The sequence below is a fragment of the Stigmatopora argus genome, chromosome 1 (assembly GCF_051989625.1).
Source record: "Stigmatopora argus isolate UIUO_Sarg chromosome 1, RoL_Sarg_1.0, whole genome shotgun sequence".
NCBI lineage: Eukaryota > Metazoa > Chordata > Actinopteri > Syngnathiformes > Syngnathidae > Stigmatopora > Stigmatopora argus.
In genome coordinates, this window is record NC_135387.1 from 16,155,979 (window position 1) to 16,180,726 (window position 24,748).

The following is a 24,748-nucleotide window of genomic DNA, read 5'->3' on the forward strand; positions in this document are numbered from 1 at the left end:
AATGATAATATAATAAAAAACATTACATAAGTTCAAGGTAGCGTGTTATGATGTTTTTGGTGTTTTATGCCCGCAAAGTAGTGCTTAATTGATGTTTTGTGGGCTTGTGCGTGTGTGTTACATGTTTTATGCAGTGGGAAAAAGAGAGGGAACACAAACAGGAGGTGAGGGAAAGGAACTGCGCGCACGTGTGTGTGTGTGTGTGTGTGTGTGTGTGTGTGTGTGTGTGTTTGTGTGTGTGTGTGTGTGTGTGTGTGCGTGTGTGTGTCTGCCTGCGCAAACGTGTACGCGTACACGTTTGCGTGCATTTGTGAGTGAATGTATACGTGTGTGTTAGGGGTAGACAGAGAGCGCGAGAGAGAGACAGCTGAGTACTGATTGAGCATGTGCCCAGTCATCAGACACTCGGCATCATAAATTCCTTAATTCCATCTTTTAATTCCAAAATTTCACCAACTGGCCTTTTCAATTTTGGGGGGGGAGCGAGTGAGATAAAATGGTGAAATTAAGTCCAGATGCACGTGGGCTGTCCCGCATCTTACCGCAGTAGTCAAAGAGTTGGCGGCTACTTGATATGGGCCACGAGTAAGGCAAGTGGCATCAACACCCCCTTTCTTCGTGGCTGTGCACTCATGCATTGGCCGGCACCTAATTAAAACCTCAAAGCTCCCCGTCACCAATATGGAGTAATGGCCTAATTACTTTACCCAGAAATATTCCGAAATGATGAACAGGTTGCTCTTTGGGTCTTCATAGCTTTTAGTGTGTGAATAAGTATTTTTCGCAAATATAGTATATGTTGAGATCGAGTCGTTTTTAATCAACTGTGAGGGTTTCATTTTTGCCTGATTATTGTAACAACTGGGACAAATTCAAATGTGAAATAAAATTTCACAAAAGAAAGAATCTGGAAGCTTCCTGTAACTTGCATCCTTCTCCTAATTTTACATACAAAATTGAAATTTCACAGGGTGGGAGGGATAGAAATAATCTCAAGTCATTGATATGCCGTATAAGAGGGTAAAACGGAAAATGAAGAGGTAATTAGCACAGTGGAAGACTTTGGCGTGTTTGTCTGAAAGCGCGGTCTCCACCGGCCATGAATGAATTTGCATGCTTCGCTTATCGAGGCGCACTTATTAGGCGGGCTGAAAGAGAGATTAAGCCGGCGCAAAATGTGGTGACTAATCCTTTTAAATGTGGCAGGGGGTCTTTAGGTGCAAACCAGGCGGCCCGCGCGCACGTTAGCTGCAGTGGAATGTGAGAGGTCGCAACTTTGATACAGGGAGGCGACGGATGCCGAGTTCAGGTTCAGATAGGACGCTGATTGGTGATCATCTCCTGACCTTCTTTTACCCCAACGCCTAGCCGCCAAGTGGGGCCTCTAATTTTTTTTTTTTCATTTAAATTGCTCTATTCTGTCTTCGTATTACAAACGCAAATGGTGTGATGATACAGTTTTGTGTGACTGTGCGTCTTGTTGATAAGAATGTGAGGAACAAAGCAGCTTTTTCCCCTTTCCCTGTCTAGCGCGGGGAGTGAGGAAATATTTGTTCTGCTGAGTTACCGAGCCAGTAGCCCCGTCCTCATCCGTAATTGACTGCAAACACGAATGTCTAAACACTGCCCGCACTCACCCTCCACTTCAGCTTTCACCTCCTGCTTGTGCTTCACGGTGACATTAGGGTCAGCAATGATTACTCCTCTCTTTGCGTGTTATATCTGAAGGCCAGCTGCTCATTTTTGTCTGTGCCAACAGAAAGAGAAAAAGAGAAGCATTGAGAAGGGATAGAGTGGAGCAGGAGTTTGCTGTATTTCTTTCCTTTTTTTAGTCGGTAACTTGATAGGATTACATGGTTCTGGAGCCTACACCTGTTAAGAGGCTGTTAGAAGAACAGTTGGCAGTCCCGTGGCCGATCTGCTAAGCTTTTCCCCCCCTTTCTATCTGCTGTCCGCTCTGTGTCGCCTTGTGGGGATTTTACCCGGCATGTACACGGGGAGTTCATTTCGCAGGGTAGGGGGGCAACCGCTCCTTGTGACATGCAAGGATGTGTTCGAGTGTATATCCTGTATCGGTGTGTGTGTGGATAGCTGGGTCGCCCTCCCCTCTCCTGAGACTCATTGTCTCCGTGCAGTCGTGCTTCCCTCTCTGACACCAGTCACCCACGGCCGAACCACCCACACAAGAACGAATAAGTAACACAAAGAATTCCATTTTAGTTTGTCTTTTCCACAAAGGCTTTGGGACAGGTGTTGGCAGAGTTGTAAAATGCCCAAATACTGGTTAAACCAGACCATTTATATGATTAAGGGTTAGGTTGAGAACATTTGTGCATATTTTAGGAGTGTCAAAGACCTGTTGTCAATCAAAAATACTTTTAGAAGGAGTGGAGAAATGAGTAATGCATATAATGTCTTACTTGTTTTCTCTTGTTCCTCTATTATTTAAGTGGGAAACAGTCGTGAATTGTTGTCTCTAGTTGGGAGAGCGATTCAAACGAAACCGTTTGTCAGCCGGTGACGGTTATCAGAAAAATGACAATAGATTTGAGTGTTTTGTTTCCCACTGCCTTATTTGAGATACAGCAGCTCTGTCACTTTCTATAGTCCTTCAGCACCTGTTCCCTCTATTGTGCCGGAATTTTCTATATTTGGCAGGAAGTGGATTGGTGCATAGGTCAAAGTTTGCACCACTTTTAGAGGCATAAACTTGATATTCTCATGTCTATTTTTGTTTTTCTCCCTCAGTTGTTTAGCAGACAATATTAGACAACATGATTCACCACACGAGGACAAAACATTTCTCTGCGGGGCTTCTAAATGTCATGTATGATATTGGCACGGAGCTTTTCCTTGGTGGAAAATGATGTCCTGAAGCACAAGAGAAATAAAAAAGATCAGAGTTAATAAATATCTCAGGCTAACTTTTAATTGTTCTGATATGTAATCGCTAAATGACAATAAAAAAAAGGAGGACAGCCACTTTAAAAGCTTTATCTCTGCTGCTCTGCGCTCAAAGTGTCATGTCCATAACAGCACCACCTGATCTACAGAGTAAAATAACCGCTTAGGCTTATTGTTTGGACAATATTGGAACACCCCCACCACCTCCACCTCCAAGGCCCCAGCTCCCCTCGCTGCTCCACTCCCCTCTCCCTTGATTCATTTCACCCACTGTCCTCGGCTGCTGGAAAATGGCGTTAATTTTTTTATTACCTGTTTGACTCTCCAGCCTTATTACTGTAGCCCCTTAATGTTCCCTGTAACCGTGGAAACCAGATGAATAAATGTCCGCCAAAGAAAATGAGATGATTAAACAGGTCACCCTTGCAAAACAAATTCGCTTGGTCGAGCGCAATTTGTGTACCAAGCGGCTGTCTTAACAGTTTGCTAACAAGGGGATTGTTTGCTAGACTTATTCAAAAGGGGGGTTGGGGTGAAGATATCTTTGGAGGGAAGAGGCTTGATTGAAGAGATAATATTTTAGATGGCCATGCAATTTGTCGCATCACTTTATTCTCTGTGATAGTCTGGTGTATGTTCATGATTTAAAGATCCACCTTCATTCATTGCGAGTGACACTTTTTGCTGCCTGTGCGTATGTATATTTAAATCATCTTGTTGTCAGTGGCATTTGGTCTATGATCATCAGCAAGTGCGGTGGCGAATAGAAATCCCTTCATTCATGTGGCAACCAATCATTACTGCTAATTGTCCTTGAAGCCATCTGTATAGGGTGGTTTGTCCTCTGTGGCTGTTGGTACTGGCTTGGTCATGGATTTACAAGTACTGGACCCATCTTGTAGTCAGCACAAAAAAAACATTTGCGAGGCTCCACTGCAGTGGGAAATGTCTTTAATGGCGACAAACGATCGCAATTTTGGTTCCCCTCTACTTTTTTCACCTGGCTCCAAGTCTATAATTCCAACAAAACCCACATTCCCATCATTCAATCCGGTTCAGTTTGGTTTACTAAAGAACAATTTGGTATAGTAACACCATGTCTGGCGACTAACAGTGCGTAAGGGATGTTGAAAGAGTGGCACAGAACACACCCAACAATTAATTCAACACGATGAATTGTGACACAATTCTCCTGATATATTTTTTTCGTGTAATGTCTGTAGTCTGACATTTTTCATCTAGATGCACAAAAATATTAATCTTATACACGTTACTTTCTTTAGTCTTCATTCTTTGACTATGTGTGCCATTGCGCTTGCCTGACCACCTATTCAGGGTGTTCCCCACCGATGCCATAGTCGAATGGTTAAGCTTGAGCACCCCTTGCAAACCTTGTGAGGACAAGCGGTACTGAAAATGAATGAACATTTGATGTTGGGGTCAATCATTGCAATCTAATGGGTATTCACAATACCAAGGCCATACTGCACATCGCTGTTATCCCTGAATTCTTGTCATTGCTCATTATTTCACACCAAACAGTTAATTGCTCGGGAATTACTCATGAATCACAAGACATATTTTCCCTTGTCTAGGTATACATTTCTTTGTCACAGTCCTAAATAACTTATAATTCAGGACCTGCCGATCAAATGACTAATCGGCACAATTTTTTTTATTTGCCTCATACACAATTTATAAGACCAGATATACGGTAGGTGTATATCACAATTAACAATGTAACTTAGTACCAATGATCTTTTTTGCGATAGTTAACACACCTTCACGTAGGCCTTTAACCCAAAAAACGTCAACCATAAACAACCAGATTCACACTCTTTACGAGAATGGATGTGAACCCACTGTGCTCATGAGTTTTCTTGGAGAATTAGAGGAATGACCCCACCTAACTGATTAAATTTGTTGAAGTCCAGGATGTGGCTGCATGGTTCCTTGTGGAGACATGACAATATTTTTAGGGATGTGAAGATTTTTTACCACCTAAAAGTTGTTGCCTGTTTGCACTGATGAACCACCAGCACTTACTCGCCTCCTGTTAAAAATGAGGAGGGTTAAGCCAAATGGATCTCAGCCCATGCCAATTTATCCTGTTACAAATCCCTTTGCCAATCCATATTGTCACGGGTCCCTATCATTTGTCCTACATTTGGCCTTAAGAATCAGATAGGTCATTTGCTTAGATAGACCTTACCTAACATGGAATAAGTGATAGGGAGCCATCGTTTTTGTCCCCCCCACCGGCAGAGGAGGTATTTCATCCCAATACCAGGACGCTATAGCTCAAAACTGAAAAGCACTTATGCATTATTGATGTTTTAATTTGTGCAAATGCCCAAGTCTTTGTTAAGTGATTATAGTGCTAGGGAGATAACAGGGGAGGTACTTTTCTATGAAACAAGAGCTTGCTTGCTGGCCGCACTGGGAGGCCATTGAACTAAATCTAACAACCTTCTACTCTGCTTAGTGAGACGGAGCTTGCATTGAGAGTGGGAGGGAGTAAGGAGAGTTGACTCTAAATATCAACAGATAAGGAAAGAATCAACCATTGATCTTTCGTCCCTATTTCAGTTACACCCCTTTGGTTTATGATGCATGGTTTATAGGTCTTTTACATCCCTTATCAAAAATTATTTGATGTAAATACAATAGAAGTGACCTGAAAAGGCTCGTGTGCAAATACTCTACGTGGCACACAAGGAACTGACCTTGCAGGGAGGGGACGAGAGAATGCAAAGTTGTAATGCTTGCAAAACAAGCCAATAAAATAATGCTCCATTGAAAAGGAGGGAGTTTGGATAAATATAAAAGCGATGAGAAACAATGATTAACTCAGAACAAAGGTTATATGGGATGGCATTTTTTAAACAGATAATTGTTGTTAGTCTTGTAAAGATACTAACATTTTTCAAGAATATTCCTACTCAAAAAAATATTTGATAGCATTTTCAAATAAACCAGTAGATTAAAAAAAACAGCAACGGCAAGCTAAATCAATTACATATCATATCAGTATCAATACTTAAATATTTTTTTATACTTTTGACACTGAGTGACATTATTTGCTACAGTCCCAGGTGGCGGTAAAAAGAAAGAAGAAGAAAAAGCACATACATGTGTCTGTGCGTGCGTGTGCACACACAATCTTACCACAGCATTTACTGCTTTATTAAGCTGTCTCATGAACCCACCAGCAGAACATTAAAATAAGGAGGAAGGGGGGAATAAAGGAAAAGCCCATATTACATAAATGATTTTATTTTATATCATTTGTGAACTACAAAATGCTCACTTTTTATGGTGTGCACAGGCAGAAGAGAGCGAGGAAAATAGTGATTGGCTTATAAATTCAGAATTTCAATTAGCATATGTAATCTGAACCTGCCGACTTTGATAGGCATTTTTTTCTTTCTCTCACCAAGAATAAAGTAGCACTTGTAAAACATTAATTAATAGGACTTTTTATTTTTTTTAAAGGGAGAGTAAAGTGTCCTTTATACCGCCTCTGTTCTCCAGTTACATCCCAAGCGCGACAACCCAAATCATTGGGAAAATTCAATTGGAGTAGTTTAAAACATGAAAGAGACACCATTGAGAGGATGATATCATGTCATGTGAGGGCTTAGCCTTTTGCTGGAGAATTGAAATGCATCCTTGGCTCAGTGAAACTTAAGCTGGGTGCGGGAGAATGAGCTTCTATTTTAATGCCTTTCTACCTGACTAATATCTTTACCGTTTTCTTTTCTTTTCTTTTTTTTGTAGCACATTGCTCCAACAAAGCAAATCATTGTTTATTCGCTGTTAAAATAACAGATAATACAGCTGTCTTAATAATATCATGTCAAGGTTTCTTAAAAGATTAAATTCTGTAAGAATTCTAAGCTTTGGTTTTAACAAGAGTCAAATGGATGAGAGGAGCTGAATGCTGCTTAACATGAAAAGTTATTACACCTCATTCACACTCTTCAAGACTTGAATGAATCACGACATGGAATTTTGTAGTTTCGTCCCAAATGAGCATTTACGTAGCAAGTTCATTCATACATATTGGCACACACAAAAATGAATGTTAAAGATGATTCTTCTTTTAAACTCTTCTGAAACAAATTATATTTTTACGACATTTAGTTCTTGGAATATAAAGTAAAACATGTCCCCCAAGTACACATATGCTCTTGCACAGACTACTGTAAATCCTCTAGTAGTGTGAGATGAGTACACATAGAGATGATACATTAAAAGTGCCATAACTCGCACACCCAGCAAAGCTAAAAATCAATTGGAATGGATAGTTAAGCTGGCCCCTAAAAATCAATGAGCAATTCATGTCCTTGATCACAGTGAGTGTCATTCCTCTCAATGTTAGAGCTAGCCGAGGGACGAATATGCTGTTCACCATTTTTTATTCACATTCAGCACAAATTCATAGGAAACTTGAACACACCACATGCCGTTCTCATATATTTTAAGATGGTGTTAAATGATGTTTGGATATTTTATAAAGGCCAACTGCTAAATAAAACACTAGTCAAAATAGCAGTGTCAAATATCCAGTCAAGTGTTGTTTTTAAACTCTGCAAAATGATGCAATCCAAGGACATTGTACACCATGCTTGGAAAGTAGAGATGACCATAGTCGCACGCGCACACAAACAAACACACATTCGCATGACGGTGGTTCCAAAGAAGTGGGTGAAAACTGTGTTTCAAAATAGTAATTTTGCCCTTATTAATGCCATTAGTGTAACAGTCATAGTCGATCAAATCAAGGGATGACCGAATGTACTCCTCTGTCTCTGCACTGTGACGGGATCATGTCACCAACAATTTGGCCATTTTGATTTGATGAGGGAAGTTTACTGTGCGGTCGGATCCTACATGCTGAATGTTTTGTTTTCTCCTTTCTCTCAACTGTTCTTTGTTTGGCCCATCACTAATTGTTTCCAGGTTTTCAAAATTACGCACTAACTACTGTAAACTATTGTTTGCAAGATCTCCATTAATAATTACACAACATTTTGGCAATGTCCCGATGTCTGTTTAATCCTGATCATTGAGGAATAATCTCAACTACTCTGCGTAATTTCCAGGTAAAAACCCATCCATTAAAAAAAAAGCTGTTAAATTCAAAATGTGAAAAAGTTCAAAGGTCTCTATCAAGGGTTGCAGTTTGATACCTAATCCACTGTTCCACTATGGGAATTTTAGATAAAATATCAGCCAAAATACTTCAGACATTGATTGGCTATCACCATCTTATTTTGTGCCAACCATTAGAGAACAACTATATTTTGAACCCAGATTTAGATAACAGCACTGTGGAAAGCCACAATCAACTCCTGGGTTATTTCGGGCCCTTCCTGTCACTCGCGTGTCCTTCCCAGCTTTTAGAGCAAAGACTAGTTCAGGGCAACACTTCAATCCAACTCCTGTTTGTGCGCCAACATATTTAACCTCCAAATGCAGAATTCTCTCCTCACAAGCTTTTTGACACCACATGACAGGTGGTTGTGTTTTACAGCCCATAGTCCGGTAACATTTGAAAGGGTCATTCAGGTTCCCTAACTAAATACCTCAGATTTGGAGAGTGGGCCTTGGAAACAGTTGTCACCAAGCGGATCGGTGGAACAGTTGCTCATCTCTTCATTGAGGTGCGAAATTTTCCAGCAGCTGCCACTTGGTCAGTTTTTTTTCTCTGCGTACTTTTCTTTCCCTTCTTTTCTAATAAAGCAGAAATGAATGTTTGTGGCAACTGGAAAGGGAGGGGCCATCCAATGCCGTTTGTGCTGTCACTCACAATGTCGACCACGTGTGTCCTCCCTTAGCAGGACAACATCGATGAGCCTAACGTGTTCCCACTGTCAGTTTTTTTTTTTGCTGGGTGGTTGGTTCAGTGCTAATATTGTATTATGTATAAAATATTACAATGGTGTTTTACTCGTCCCAACTATCTTTCTTGTTGCCATTTCATTTTCCCTTCTCCTTCACTACCCCCTTCTCCCCCCTCAATCCATCTGCATCATGTCGATCTGTCAGACTGCCAGTGTCTGTTCCAATTAGATTCCACTTAATTCACGTAACCTCGATTAACACGCAATCAAGCCCAGATAAATCACATCCTTTAAGTTCCCCCCTCTGCCTCTTCGGTGTTGCTTTGCATCACTCACTTTTTCTCAACAAGCTTCCTTCTTCCACCACCCTTCTTGTTCACAATGTAAAAAAAGTAGTAGCTTTATTTTCAGACCTAACCACCACACACGAGGGACACAGAGGTGTTACCGCGAGACTTGCTTCTGCCCTCTAACCCCTGAAGATGAAGGCATCCTAATTAGATCTCTGGTACAAAAGGTACTAAAGACGCACTGTGCTTTCGAGAGGCTGTGTAGTCTATTGTCTCAGTGACCTTTTTAGCTAGCGGACAATTGGTTTGACTACAAATTAAGACACAGCACCAGGCGCTTAGACAGTGAGTCTTTTAGAGAGCAGTTGTGTTACTAGCAGTTTTGTGGATGCCATCAGTCCACGTAGTGTATTTGCAGCAAAGAATAAAACGGGACAAAGTACTTTCAGATTGTCCATATACTGTACATTTAGCATAAAGTTTTTTTTTTCAATGATAACAACGAGCCTCTGCCAGTGGCAGAAACGTAAAAGAAAAAAATCACTGTATAGCTCTGGATACATGACTGATTATAGTTCTTTCAACAAAGTTAATAATTCACATTGCTTATGCTAATATGGAAGAGGAATGTTGAATAACCAAACAGCAAAAGGTAGTAAAAACACAAACGGAAGAGAAACAACCGGGGGCAATGAGAAAGCACACGCAGCACTCCTGGGGTCTTCTTTTATTAATCGCAGCTAAAAGTGCTAACATTGACATGTTGAACAGATTAGCCTCTTTAATAACAGGGCGGGTCAACATGGCTATGGCTGCTGATCCATGAGGATATCCTGTATGGAGGTGAACACCTCGTGTGTTCCATATCCTGACCTGTACCTCCATTGGCTTGGCCCCAGCAGAGAAGCCGATCCAACCAGTTTATTCACTTGTATTGTCACAAACTATACGTCATCATCCTTTCTCTGCAATTTTATCTGCATTTTTCTACTTTGGTGAATTTTTTGTAGGCCTGTTGTAATATAAGTGCCAAGTACTTTGCTGCATTCACACACTTTTTGTCTAGTACAAACTCATTTCATGAATATCTCAATGGTAGTTTGGGATGACAAAAGCTCCAGCAGTGGAAATAGGGCTTAGATTTAAAATTATACATGACGCAATGACAAAGCTAACATTTATCAACTTTTTTCTACCGAACAATGTAATCAATTTGAGACTTTTTTAGTTTGCTGATAGTACATTGTAATGCACGTGGAAATGTGTATTCAATGCTAACGTGTCCGTCAGAAAGTTGTGCGTGTTTTATTTAATTAGTATTGGGTGCAAACACAATGACTATTGAATAAACACTCAATAGCCCTCCGCTCTGTCTTTTTCCATTTAGAAACTCTGCCCTCTGCCACAACAATGTCGCACTGTTTCTTTAAACAGGGTGACAGTTTTCACTCTAAGTTGAGCTATTTTTTGTCCTCTCTTTCCCAGAGAGAAAAGTGGAATAACACTGATGAGTTTTAACAGCTTCAGCCAGGCGATGGGCAAATATAATAAGTGTTTTTATAGACGCCACCACTGATTATCTCATCTAGGCATTTGGGGTGAATGTAGTGGATTTAGAGGCTTGCCTCCCATTGTGCTGACATCACCCTTTCACAAAACAAATTAAATCATGGTTAAAATCATCTGAAACTCTCCCAGAGTCTGTCTCAAATAGCTAAACAATGAAAGTCTGGGAACATTTGAAAAGGAACACTGTGTGCATGTGAGTATGCCTCTCTATGTATATGGACAAGAATGTTTTGTCATGGGGGTTGGCGTCTTTACGTCGAAATGAGGCCAATTTTACTCCTATGGGGAATGATAAAATAAGGCCCTTAATTGACTCTTGCATACAATATACAACTTTATGTACAGTAGAATTGTAATTTCCCATATTCATTTTTTAAATTATATAATCAACTTTTGATAACATTAAAGTTTCTAATCGGACACCTCACGTGAAATATATTATTGTATACATTTATCATTTTAATATCTTAAATCCTTGTGAATTATTATACCTGATTTATTCATTGTATAACTGGTTTACACAAACTTCACAAAAGGAAAAAGATCAACAAAATAACTAAAAAAAACAAAGTCCTGTCATTGACTAAATAAAAAGTACTTAGAGAAAAGTGCACAGTGCAATGTTTACACAGCCAGCCAATATTGTATTGCTGTTCCCTACCAATATTTATAAAAATCTGACAAGATAGAGGAAACTAATGGTAAGATGACAATTTAGAACACTGTGATTGTGCTATCAAGAAAGTGATAAAAAATGCTATGCTTGATGCACACTATATTTGAAAGGACTTCTGTCACTTGGTTTTAAATGTCATTTTCTAATCTCTCAAATCTAACCACTTTCCAAGTCTGAAAATGAATGTTGTCCCATATTTTTGGGGGGCCAAAGCATCACCAACGGGACCAACTGCTGTAGCAGAGCAGGTATCCACTAGGAGTCATCAGGTGTTTTACCACCTGCATCATGGTGCTTGCCACCTGTAACCCCGTGAAGCGGACTTGAATCGGATTGAATCAGCCAACTCTGTTAAGGTGCAGTGTCGAAGTGTGGAGGTGCGGTGTCGAAGTGTGGAGGTGCGCAGAGGTAGCGCAAGACGAGGGCGGGGGAAAGTTGCTAAATGCCTCAACTGAGCCCTTGTGTCCTGATGTGACAAGATTAGCTAAGCCCCGGTGAGCAGGGCTGGTACTGCGTGTGTGCGTGTGTATGTGTGTGTGTGTGTGTGTGTGAGGCGGAATGGGAACTCAGAACTGCTGCTCGCCACCAGCCGAGCCAAGACAAGACATGAGAAGTCAACAGCGAGTAGGCCCGTCGCTGCCATTAAGCCTTCATCATCACCCTCCTCTTCTAACAACGGGAGGGGGGCAGACCATCGAAGCCATGGCCGAGGCAGTCAAGATGCATTGGGGAGGGCTGGGACACAGTGGGGGACAAGTGGGCGGGCAGCTGGGGCTAAAGTGAACGTGAGTAGGGAAATGATCCTATTAAATCGAATTAAAGAGGCAGTCTTCATTTACCCCAAGAATGATGGATTTGGCTAATTAACAGTGTTAATGGGGACTGGTTAAAGAGGGCAAAGGAAACTAGTGATTGCAGACTAAAAGGGCCAGGTCGCTTGTTGGCAATTCTTTTCCAAATGTTTCCAGACGGCGACGCTCATGCTTCGATGTTTGGTTTTCAATGTGCTCTATTTTGTCCATCTTCATGAACAGATGACAGCTTTGAGTTAATCAGAACGCGGCATTTCAAACCTTCCTGTTAACAACACGCGCTTGTGAAATAAAAGCAATAGTCAAGTGTGGGTTTAGTGTCGATTTATTTCAAAGCCGTGAGGGCGTTTTACCAGTTTAATGCCCTCATCCTGACAATCTAATTATGGCAGTCACGCTGTTTGTGCAATGTACTGTATGTATGTGCGAGTGTGTGCAGGCAAAAAAGCACAATGTGGTGTGCTGGTACGCCTGCATTTTCACTTTGGTCATGGCACTAACGCTATCTACGCTATGTCCTTAATTCTGGATGATGTGCAGGCCTCGGGCAGCGTGTGTGATGGAGAGGTTGCCTGTGTGCCAAGTTGGAATGATCAGGCGGAGGGGGCCGTGCGTCGGCCCTCAGCCCTTCTGAACAATCCCATTGCAGCTCACTGCTCATACTGTTGTGTGTTGCCAGTTTTCACACGGGAGCCAAGTAGCAGCGAGTCAGGCCCGCAAAGGAGCCCGATTTATGGGCTGTGTGCAAAGGCGATCTGCCGCTCGTCTATTGCTTTGGAAATAATAGCTAATCCCGCAGAACAACTTTAGTTGGCTTCATAATACCTACCTACCTTAATAATTCTGGTACTTCATTACAGATGCGGTTTATATTTCTCGCTGCATTGTTCGAGGTCAGTCATTTTTCTTTCAATGCAAAGCGGCGTGCGTAATCAATTTAGACAGTTTTCAAACACACACCCCCGACTGTCCGTTATGTCAGATCGTGTGCACAGCAGCTTACCTGCACCCTGATTAGGCAGACGTTGTCCTCACTAAGGGGATCAAATCATTGTATGCTATTTTTTCCTCTCAAAAAAAGGAATTAACACTACTGTTGTAGGCGCTTACGTGCGAACAAGACAGTGAGGAAAAAACAATCTCATCAAGCACAGGCCGTTTGCTTAGCAAGAGCTGACAGTCTTTGTGTATGTAAATGAAGAATTTAGACTAATGGAGTTGAACCATTTCTAATTTTGTGATGGCAAGAGGATTTTGATTGAAAGTAATTAAGCAAGCTAGCTGTAAAATTAATTAAAGCAAAAGGAGGAGGGGTAGGGGGGACTTTTATTGGATTGGTTAGCGATATAGCTGCTGTCAGGCAGGGGGACAAATGGGGGTGACCTGGATTCTCTGCCCTCCCTCCTCCCACTCGGGACTTTTATGTCACTTTAATCTCCTTAGAGCGGCTGGTGTGCATTTGTTTGAAATAATCAAGGAAATATGGTCAGAAATTGTCAGCTTTCAGATCTAATTTACCTGACAGCCTCGCAAGTGTGTGTGCACGCACAAATATGTGACAGTGGCAGGTCCCTCTTTTTTTTCTTCTTGTCCTCCCCTCAGCTTTGCGGAAAATGCTTTTGACAGTCTTGAAAGCATCGCGCTTGTCGGAGGGCAGGGCGGGAGGGACGAGGAACTTGGGTGGCGTTAAGATGGACATTTCAATGAGCAACATTTGGCCCCGTCTTTGCACCTTTAACCCCGGTGTATGTGTATTTGTGTATATGTGCGTGTGTGTGTGTATAGTCATGCTTAATTCTCTGTAACCTATTCAAATATCTTGGGTCCATTGTGCCTGCACTTCCAAACTATTGTTGTCTGCGAGTTGGCCCAAACCAGCAGAAGCAGATTACTGCCATGACAAAGCCTGTTACAGCTACTTAACTAGTGACAAATAAGATTGGACAATCTTGCTTGAATAGAACTCTTATATTTCCAACTAAGTCTAATATTTTTGGATCTCCTATATTTTCTCACTGTAAGACTACAATTCAGTGGGTGTTCAAAGCAGTAGCCTCCTCGTGCAATATCTGTTAAGCTAATAAGCAGCCATAAAATCGCCCTACTAATGTCTTGCGACATCTATATAGCTTAGAGCTGTATGGGGTCCGTATTAAAGGTCCGCGGGGTTTCCAATGATTCCATGGTGGGTGAGATGCCACTTCCTCTTAAAGCTACTGTTTGTTGGGGTTTGTGGCCCAGGGTCTCAGTGTGGCCTTCAGTACCCCCTCACGAGAGAGTTAATTAAGGTCTAGGCCCAGACAACACTGCTGGGACTCTCAGCTGCACTGTTGTCCTGCCTTTCCTGTTCTCCTCCTGGACTCTGCTGCTTGTGGGAAAGCAAAGCGCCACCATCAGGGCCTTTAACAGGATTAGCAAAGCCTCTCAGTTGCTCAAAAGACCCCCATCCCTTCTGCACACCCCAAGTTACATCCCTTCCTCCAGCTCCAGTTCTGTTTTATCAATTGATATACTAATAAAAAGTGGAACAATGAGCTTTCTTACCCATGCTCTTTAATTCGAGGAGGAGATTTACTGAGCAATGGCATTTTTTTTTCCGTAAAAAAAAAGAAACTCACTTGCAATCAACCCCCTTTGATTCCTCCAGTCATGCAGAACCTGGCAGCTCAATATATAAGGGTGATAATGTAAATGTAATGCACGCATGAGACCAAAAGAGGCAAATTTTTTCATCTGTGTAAGAACAAATAGAAGTCAAATTTTCAAAGTTATACATCATTTACTTTGCGATACTTTCTTTCACTGTCTCGTTTACATGGGTCCGGCCCAGTATGTATTCTCCGTATAACATTTGTGGCTGTCCCTATTCTTACATATTATGTGTCACTGCAAGCTGTTAACAAATGTGAGAAATATTCACCTAAATTGAGAATATCAGGTATGGTGCTGTGAAGGTGAGATGCCATCGACTTTCATGTGACTGCCTTTGTCTCTCTTGTCTACTTAACTGTGCACGGGTGTGAAAGAAAGAGAGAGAAAGAGTAAGCTGCAGCGCCCACTTTCACAAGCACTGAAGCTTTTAAATAGAAATTAGTTTTACAACATATGCAAATGTTCCCCCTTGCGAATGGGGTCTTTAAGTGACAGGTTGATATGTGATTAAACGACAATTAGAGCGCTGAAAATATGTGTCGGAAGAGGGTTGGGCACTGGGCGGCTCACGCTATTCGGGATAACATGTTCCAAGGTGGAACTGTGCAAAAAAAAAATTAGCCGTGAGAGCGACATTGTGTTCCCTGAAAGATCTGATGCCTGTATTTTTTCATGAAGTCGCCACAATGCGATTTCGAATAACTTGCATTTGCCATTGTAGCATATTCCTGAAAAAGCTGATACAGTGAGGCCTTCAAACTAGGATTTGACTCTTCTGCCCTAAAGTTCACAACCACAATGTGTTTTATATTAGCCACACACAAAGTGCTTACAGACACATAAAAAGGTTCCTGCTTATTCTGGCAACAGATGGCCTCGTCAATTTAATCCCTGTGATGCTGCGGTGGACAGTGGCTTGTGAACATCTTGCAAGCCAAAGCCTTAACAAAACTTGAGCTACTTTTCCTTTAAGTAACCCCAATTTGCCAAGAATTTGTAAGCTGCCATTGCTCGTTAAGACACCAAAGGGCATAGGTTTCTGGTTCTTCCAGTTTGCGCTGTTGCACACTCTTCCCTCCTTTTTTCACCAGTGGAGGCAGTGAACGCACGGTTTAGTGGGAGCACTTGAGCCCGCATTGCACTTAACTTCTCTCCTGGTCTCTTTCCAGAAGGGCATAACACTCTTCACTGTAATATGGTGGCTGCAGAATGGCAGCGGGTAGGCTAATAGACTCACACCTCATCAATAAGATCACCCTTATCATTGGGATTGATGAAGGCAAAAAGATCACATTTGAAAGCATATCTGTGGAAAAAAACGTTTAAATGACAGCAATGTATCCTATTGGAATAGATCCAATCTACGCCTCTCACAATTTCATGTACCCCACAAGTAATCATTTGAAGTAAACAATGTTGAAGTGCAGTTGAACTAAATCCAGTTATTTTTTTCTAATAATCAATGTCTAATTATTTCAGTCAAATCAAGGACTGAACTTTCAATGATTTATTTAGATCTCTGACTGTATACAGTCTTTTTCCCTCTCTATTTTTTTATTGCCTTTTAATTTAAAAGCGCTGTCAACATTTGTCCTAATCCTCGGTCAGGTTGTTCTTCTATGTTTGCTCCTTCAATTGATGACAGTGAACACACTGTTGCATATTTGAAACACCAAATTTATAAAGCACAGAGCATACCCGAATCAGGGCAGACTCTCAATAAGGTATTTTCACGCAAGAGCTCAGGGGGATAATCATCACTGAGATTTGCTCATGTTTCCTGCAGGTCTGCTGAGACGCATGTACGTAGCTAATGGGATTGGACTTTTTTTCCCCTCTACCCCTCTCCTGTGGCGTTATGGAGCTACCATATGAACATGAACGGATATGCGCACTGCTGACTTGTGCACAGGACTATTTCAAGACCGAAATGCGATTGTTTTAATACTTTAATCCACCTGTCCTTGGCATTCACGATGTTCCAGAAGTTGCCTAATTATTTCAGTGCCCTCTATCCATCCGGGTCGAAACACAATAGACAGCCATGGTCCTATCTACAAACTCTTCAAATTGTAGGTTGTGGCAAAAAATGCACAGTAGAAAATGTCGTGATTTCTCTAACCTGCTGTAGGAAGAGAACTTTGTAGTTTTCCGTCTTCTTTCTAAAATCTTGTCTCTTAATTGCGATATTAAAAATGCATATATGCAACAGCGATTTGGAATATCAGAATCAAGCTATCCAACGACAAGTTTTCTCAGAATTGTCAAAGGATTCAACCCCGATAGTATGCAAACACAAATATTTTCTTTTAATTAAAAAGGTCTCATCTCCCTATATCCCCCGCCAAGTCTGCTGCCTTCTCCCACCGACCCCACACTACAAACACAAGCACAGCCAACCCCACACACACACAAAGTTGGTACTTTATCTACATTCTATACACATATTTACAGGCACATTTTGGAAAAGTCATTATTTTAATTGTGACCTGAGCCATGGATTCTTCACTGGCTGTTAATCTGTCAGAGCCGGATTGTCAATTAAGAACCGGGGACACCAGCAGTGACGACTGTCCAGTTCATTGATAGCCCCCTGAGGGACAGTTAACCCTCACAGAGCCCCCTCAACAAAAAAATAAAAAATAAACCTCTTGTGTATTCCCTCCTCCTTAGTCTAGGACATTCTATCAAAGCTCACAGTGATACTTAAATGAAGGAAGAGGCTACGGGTGCGGGAGCACTAGCATTTTGTATTGTGTATATGTCTGCGGACATGCAAAACGCATGGTTTTGTAGGGGCTGGCAGCTTGATAGTAATGCATGTTGATGGTTTTAGCGATTCTTCATTTCAGAAACAGGGGCCTCATTAACTGGAGTCTTCATCAGGCCAGCAAGCAGCGGGCACATTAGGGGTCCACAGGAAGTCGGAGTACAGCAGGAGAGTGCATTAAGGAGGCCTGGGGAGACACACTTCCCCTAGTTCCACTTCCACCTTCAGTGCTTTGCTATATTTTAATGTTGCTTTCAGAGGAATTCAGATAGAGGTCAATAATTATACTCTTTAAATTATTCACTCGAGGTCCTCTGTAATTGTGCTTTTTAGATGCTTTGACATCGACATGTTTTACTGCGCCTGACCGGATGAGGCGAAGGTTGGTGCGCTCCTCCTCTCTGAAGCAGAAGTCAGCCTCATAGGTGACACGAAAACACGACATCACCGAACGGAAGATGAGCTGAGCAAACCTGTCATCGCATCAGGTTTCTTAACCCTTAAAACACAAGTTTCCACAAACGTGCTAATGTTTTTGTTTGGCCGTGTTTACAACGTGTACGAGTGGAAAGACCAAACTGCGAAGAGTAGTGAAAACAAACAAACACTTGACTTCTTGACCAACCCAACTTTGCCAAAGCCTGCCCCCAACTACAATATGTATATAATTAGCATTTTAAACATGATTGTTAGAAGCGGCGCTGGTCATTTTAGTTCTTGTCAATAAGGTCTTATATTCATGCACTTTATCTGATCAAGAAGTGCTCTGACAAACGGTGTCCAACACCATTGCCAACCACAGTCTTTTGTCACACTTTTGTTGCAGCTAGGGCGAGTCACTAATTACTGCCTAATGATTCTTAGTTGCCGCATTAAAATAGCATCGCCCGTGTTCTGCACCCAGGCAGCCAAATTGCACCTCTGAAAAAAATATTTCTCCTCTCACTTCCTCTTTTTGGGATTCAGGCTCGTTCTTTTCAGTTGAGAACCGTTGCCTTATAAAAGAATATATGCCTTTCACTCCCTTCTGACACACCCACGCACAAATAAACATAAAACGCTCATTTGTTAGCGCATTCATTTCAAAGGCCTGCACTGGAGAATATTGTCGGGGTGAAGGGGGGGGGGGGGTAGCGAGTAATGCTTTGTCAAATGTTGACATGTGTTGCAAACATGGGGCCTTCAGCAGCAGCTTTTGGTGGAGCTGCTGCAGCACATTGTTGGCACATGAAGAGAGGATGCTTTGAAACAAGATTAGCCTCCAAATGGCCCTGCCTGACCCAACCAACCCCCACCTCACTCTGCCCCATCAATACTCTGCATTTGAATGTTTTTGTGTGTGTGTGTCTGTGTGTCTGTGTGTCCCACACCAAAATACTAAACGATCGGATCAAATAAAATATTCCATGGGCCTGTTGTTCCTGTGCGCTGCGTGCTCTTGTTCGGCCAAGAGGGCCCCAATGTTTGACACATAGGTTCTGCTGGCCAGGAAGAGCAGATCGCTGTCACCAAGGCCTCCTCCTCCTCTTGGCTTTGGGTCAGGGTGACACTAAGCAGGGGGAGGAAGAATCCATCACCCAACAAGCCTGCCCCACAAAAATGAATAAAAATTGGAAAACAACATGCAAGGTCCGCTAAATACAAGAACACTCACAATATGCTGATGTTTTGTTTTGCACACTGTGTTTGCTAAATTGCCTTTGACTGCGTGCATCAGTAATGAAACTTTATGTCCTTGTGGAGAGGGCAGCAAGTCCGTTCCAGTTAGGACCGAGACGATCACTCCTGCCTTGCTATTGGTAGACTTTTACTTTTCCTTTCTAATTCACGTCCTTATGAATAAATGAAGCGCATGAAGTCATTTTTTTTACCCATATTTGCGTAAATTGCTTTAAAAGCATTTTATCATGTCATAAAGAGCACAATTGATCTGCTGGGCTTAGCCCATTGGACAGCTGTGTGTTTTGTTAATGGCCACTTTGCTCCAAGCAGCTTATTAAAAAATTCATATATAAATGCTAAAATTGCATACATTATTTAGATACAGTAAGCATTTTTTTTGTTTTAGTCTGGCAGGGAGGGGCTGCTATCAGTATGGAAATTTACTATAGTCTAATATAGTAATATATCTACCCAGACACATGTGTCCTCCTCGCTGCACCCCCGCATGCTGCACATGCAAAGGCGCTGGGAGGGGGGGAAAAAGTATATATTTTTTGATGACTTCGTTTCAGCAACCACGGAATGTCACCCATATCCCAGTTGATTGTACTTTCGAATTTTATGATGTTTTTCCATTGATTTGTTTCCCCGGCGCAGCTGCCGACCTCTATTGAGGGACGAACATAATCAGCGCTGACGCAAATTAGATGGTTATTCGTTTCGAAAATTGACAGAAAAACAATAAAAAAGATGAAATGCTCCCAAATCAATAGATATAATGAAATTCAAATAATCCGAGAGATGGGATCTCCATGGCAACTGATAATGTGGAAAAGAAAACAATTTAATAAAGGACAGACACGCTTTGAAAACAGATTGGGGAGGGAGGGGGTCGGCTGTAAAGCGGTGAGAGGAAGGTGGAGGAGATGGAGGAGGGAGGGCGCCCGATGGGGTGTTGAGGCTCTAGTGCTTGCTCTATAGCTTGTTTCCCCCGGCGTGTGAAGGATCTGTGTCTGTCCCAAGGACACCGCAATAATTAGAAAAGCTTTCAGGCCAGAAAGTGCAGATTCAGGTTTTAATACACAAAATTATTTCAGGGGCAGTGAATCGGAAAACCATTTGTTGGTGACCTTCCCTAAAGGCCTGCCCCCCACCACTCACACTCACACACACACACGCTCACACACACACACCCCTCCGGTACAGGGCAAGATGGAGGCTATGTGGCAGCACTGGCTGAGTTATAGCATATTTGTGTTTTTATAGAGGCACGGGGAATGGAGTTGGCCGGGTGTATGGGGTAAATGTGCGCCTGTGATTGTATTTGTGTGGCAGGGTGTGCGTGAACAGGGGGATGGGGCACAGTGAGACCTTCATGTCTCTAGTGTGCAATTTTGGGGAAGAGGGAGAAAAACGCAAAGATCAGAGCGCAGAGAGTGGCAGCGGCAGACAGCGGGAAGTTGAAGATCTGGCTTTATTTACAGATCATTTGTCAAAAGGAGCCATTTATGGGGAATACACCCGTTTCTGCATTATGACAGGCGAGGTGGCTGTTTATAAGAAAAAAAAGACAAGCATGAACCTGCGTGTGAAATAGTCAAACAGGCTTTTTCCGTTGAAGACGCACAGAGCACAGGGTGGCGAGGGAGGCGAGTGGTTGTTAAGTGACTTCATTTGTAGTCTATTTAAGGTATGTTTTACTTGTTCTGGTTCAGCTCCTCCATCGCCTATAACTCTTGCTGCCTACTTCTTCCAGCAGCACGCACACGGTATTTTTCTTGCAGTAACAACAATTTTCTGTCATTTGGCAACAAAGGTGTTTGTTTCCATCCCTCTCTACAAAGTATAATTTGCAACTATGTCGACTTCATTCAGTATCCGTGTCCTGTTTTCACATCCTATTTTGCTTTCCACCATGACACTTTGTCACGGTTTAAAAAGTCGTCTGACAGGGCGTTGAGCCTCGTCTGTCAACCAGTACTCACAATTTTGGTGTCATTCTAGTGCTTTGTTTTATTCAAATACAGGTGATCCACCCTCTGTTCAAATGATAGCACGTCCAGGATATCAAATCTTGACAGATACCCTTATCCTGTTCCTGGCAGCAATAAATAGGAAAAAACAAGTCCTCATACAAACTTTGACCTGATAATGATAATTCTGATATTTTAATGGTGGGGCAACCTCATGCGATCAGCGCTTTCCGCGTTATAAACCAGCTTACATGTTGAGCAATATATGATCAAAATCATTTAATAATATGAGCCGAATAAAGTTCCAACTTGTGTTTATCTCAGGCGTTTCTTATCTTCACACCAGAATATGACAAATGTGCTATGCAATTCTCTTGCTAATGGGACATTGCACCCCTTTGTCAAGTCTTAAACAATCTTTTTTTTTACTCCTGCGTGATGTTTTTAAAGCAAACACGTTAAATTTGCCGTTAACAAGATGCAGCAAACACGGGCTTGTTTGGACTCTTGACAAGCACATTCTAACTTATTATCCCCTGGCGATTTTGCACTTTTTCGAAAACAAACACAAGACATGGCACTTTTCAGCAGGACAACTCATATCCTCAAGTATTGATATTACGATGTGAAAACTCACCCTCAAGTAAGAGAGAAACTAGAAATTCCCCACCGCAGACTAGCTGAGAGCCTTCAAATCTAACACACCAGTGTCAATGAGCTGTTTTCTTTTTTTCTCTCTCTCTGTCCCAATAAAAAAGATTTAGATAGAGCTGAAATACGAGAGCCAGCAAAGACACGTGGTGCGTTTGTGTACGTACGTATTGCACACATTAAGGCACAAAGCATGTGGTATCACTGTTAACAGCATCACAAAACAGTTGATTGCCTGTGTTGTGTTTGAGTTGAAATTGGTGTCCAAAGGAGCCCCCAGACCACCCCACCACCCACCAACAGCAGCTGGTGTTTCAGTGTAACTCAGCCAGTGTGTTTGTACATGTGAATGAGAGAGTGAGAAGGGACTACTACACTACCAGACACTTGAGGGGCCAGGAGCCAAGACAGAACCAGGTCGAACAGGACTGGAAAGGGCCGAGGGCCAGCTCCCTGTGTAGATCACCCTCTTTACACCTGTCTCTTGCTCTCTCTCTCTCTCTCTTACTCTCTCTCTCTCTCACACACACACGCACACACATGCACACATACGTACAAGCCTAACTCAGTCGTGCTGCTCAGCGCATGGTTCTCATTGTAGCAGTGACAGGGGGCGTCCGTTAAGTAGCTCACTCTGCCTCTGAGTGTGTGTGAGTGTGTGCCGTGCCACTTCTGTCTGCGGGGTGCGAAAGAGCGATGAAGGACCCCTACTGGTAAAGTAGGTAAACTTGCACAGCTTCGACATCCGTGCTTGGAAAAGGAGGAGGGGGAGTGGGGACAGACAGTGAGAGAGGAGAAGTAGGAGGAGGATGAGGAGCACGGAGTGGGAAAGAGGAGAAGAAGAGTGTGAAGGAGAGAGAGATCAGAGCCCCGGTGCTAAGTAGTTGAGGAGAAAATGCCTTGTTTTGTGGAGAGAATCCTTCCAGGGCAGGAGGGAGAGGTGAGGCAGAGTGCGGAGGGCGGTCTGCTGCCAGGTAAGACTCTCACCTACACACAGACACACACACACACACACACTCACACACACACCCTTCCCAACCCTCTGCCCCTCCCTCCCCTCACAGACAAAACACACACAGTGCTACCTCGAGGTGAGCCGCCTCGCTACTAGTTGCAGCTGTTGATGATGGCGTCAAAGTTTGCAGAGAACAGGTGTCGAAGTTCACTTTGTCATTGTTAAATACTCTTTTCATGGTGATGACGATGATGAGACCTTCAAGTTTGACTTGATTTCAGCACTTTGATTAAAAAAAATCCTTTGGTGAAGAGGAACTAACTTTCTTTACTATTGAAAAGTTATTGTTCTGCTTTTTAACTCTTGTTCTGTTTAAGCCACAGGAGAAAAAAACATGCAAACTGTAGTCACAGTGAGGTAACTTAATTGTTTTTCTTTATTATTATTTTTTTTGTGGATTATGTTGGGGGGGACTCGAATTGAGATTTGTTTTTCCATATATAATTAATTAACAAGAAAGCAGCATAGACCTAAGAGAGAAGTCAACAAAGCGACAACTTTTTTTTCAGGTGTTTATAATTACATTTTCTGATAGCATGTGTGTGTGTGTGTGTGTGTGTATATATATATATATATATATATATATATATATATATATATATATATATATATATATATATATATATATATACAGACTAAATAAGAATACACAACATTTGAGTTTGATTTATTTGAGAAGGGACAGCACATAATAATGCCCATATTTATATTCACATTAATGAACATATATCTGTAAATATGTAAGATTGTAGCCGAGAGTGAATGTCCATCTTTATTCCTCAATAACATAAACAAAAATGAAGAAAGATAAACAGTTTGATAACTTTTTACCACTACAAATGAAAAATGCTGTGCAACTGCAGGGTCAGCATGAATAAGAAGCAGGTAAAAAAACTTGCGTTTAAAATTTAGACAACCTCAATCTCGTTTAGAACAGTGGTGCAATACAGCAATTTACCTTTATTTTGATTTTGTAGGAGTTTTACTTCATCTTTACTATGCTGGTTTTCCGCTCAAGTAAAGGATTACTACTCCGTCAGCCACTAATTACATCTTATAAGACTTTATTGCAAATGCATTTGATATTTTATGAAGCCCCTATTCAAGCAATGGCAATGATTAAAGGCTACATCAATATATGGCCTAAGTACACCGTTGCAAGCTAAAAAAGGATTCAAAAGCACCTTTAAATCCTGCTGATCTAATGTCAAGTACAGATGTGTTTTTGTGTGTGCGTTTTTTTTTCTGGACGTGACATTGAAATAATTTGCAGTCTGGAGATTGATTTGGCGGTTGAAACGCAGATGTTTGATGGAGAGGTTTGTCATCTGAGGGATTTTCCACCCTGCACATGTAAACACTGTCTGGGGCTGAAGAGCCCTGTCCTTATCATTGCAAAGTGGAGAGAATCCTTCTCTCACAATTCAACTCTACAATTCTATTTCCTTTAGCTCAAATAACCACAGCATGTCTCAGTGTAAACACAGATTTACATGCACTGGCCCTATAAGTGTCTGCCTCGGCCTCCCGCCACACCACACCACCAAGCTAGTAGGTCAAAATGGGGTGCAGACTTAAGTCGGTGAACTTTTGGGCTCTCGTTTTATTTGTCTCGTTAAATAAATAAGTAAATAAATAAATGTAGAGAAGAGCAGCTTCCTGAGTGAAAGGTGAAGTCAGAATTGAATTTGGATCGTGTTACCATGACGATCTTGAAACCCCTCCTCGTGTCCCACAGGGCCGCTCTGGTTGCTGTGTGCCAGCGCGTGTGTTTGTTATTTAACTTTGTGTGTGTGTGTTTGAGCAGTGGGTGGTGGTAGCTGCATTCACCAGAGAGACATTGTACTAAGCAGACATTTCCCCCTCTGTTTTCACTCTGACCTGGTAGGAGATTGATGACTGAATTGTGGAGTAGATGTTAACAG

At 42.0% G+C, this 24,748-nt stretch overlaps 1 protein-coding gene across 18 annotated transcripts in view; it reads left to right on the forward strand.

Annotated features, from left to right (window-relative positions):
• Positions 1-24,748, forward strand: part of casz1 (castor zinc finger 1) — a 152,559-nt gene that overhangs the window by 81,910 nt on the left and 45,901 nt on the right. For 10 of the 18 annotated variants that reach the window (XM_077603126.1, XM_077603167.1, XM_077603196.1 and 7 more), the window contains one exon: positions 17,856-18,010. The exons of 2 other annotated variants lie outside the window; for them this stretch is intronic. Coding sequence is in view for 4 of the 16 variants with exons in the window: in XM_077603103.1 (XP_077459229.1) it covers positions 22,704-22,782 (79 nt within the window). In the remaining 12 variants the exon portion in view is untranslated. Of the gene's footprint in view, positions 1-17,855; positions 18,011-22,517; positions 22,783-24,748 lie in introns of those variants that run through there. 6 more of the 18 variants (XM_077603103.1, XM_077603118.1, XM_077603233.1 and 3 more) reach the window with 4 other exon arrangements.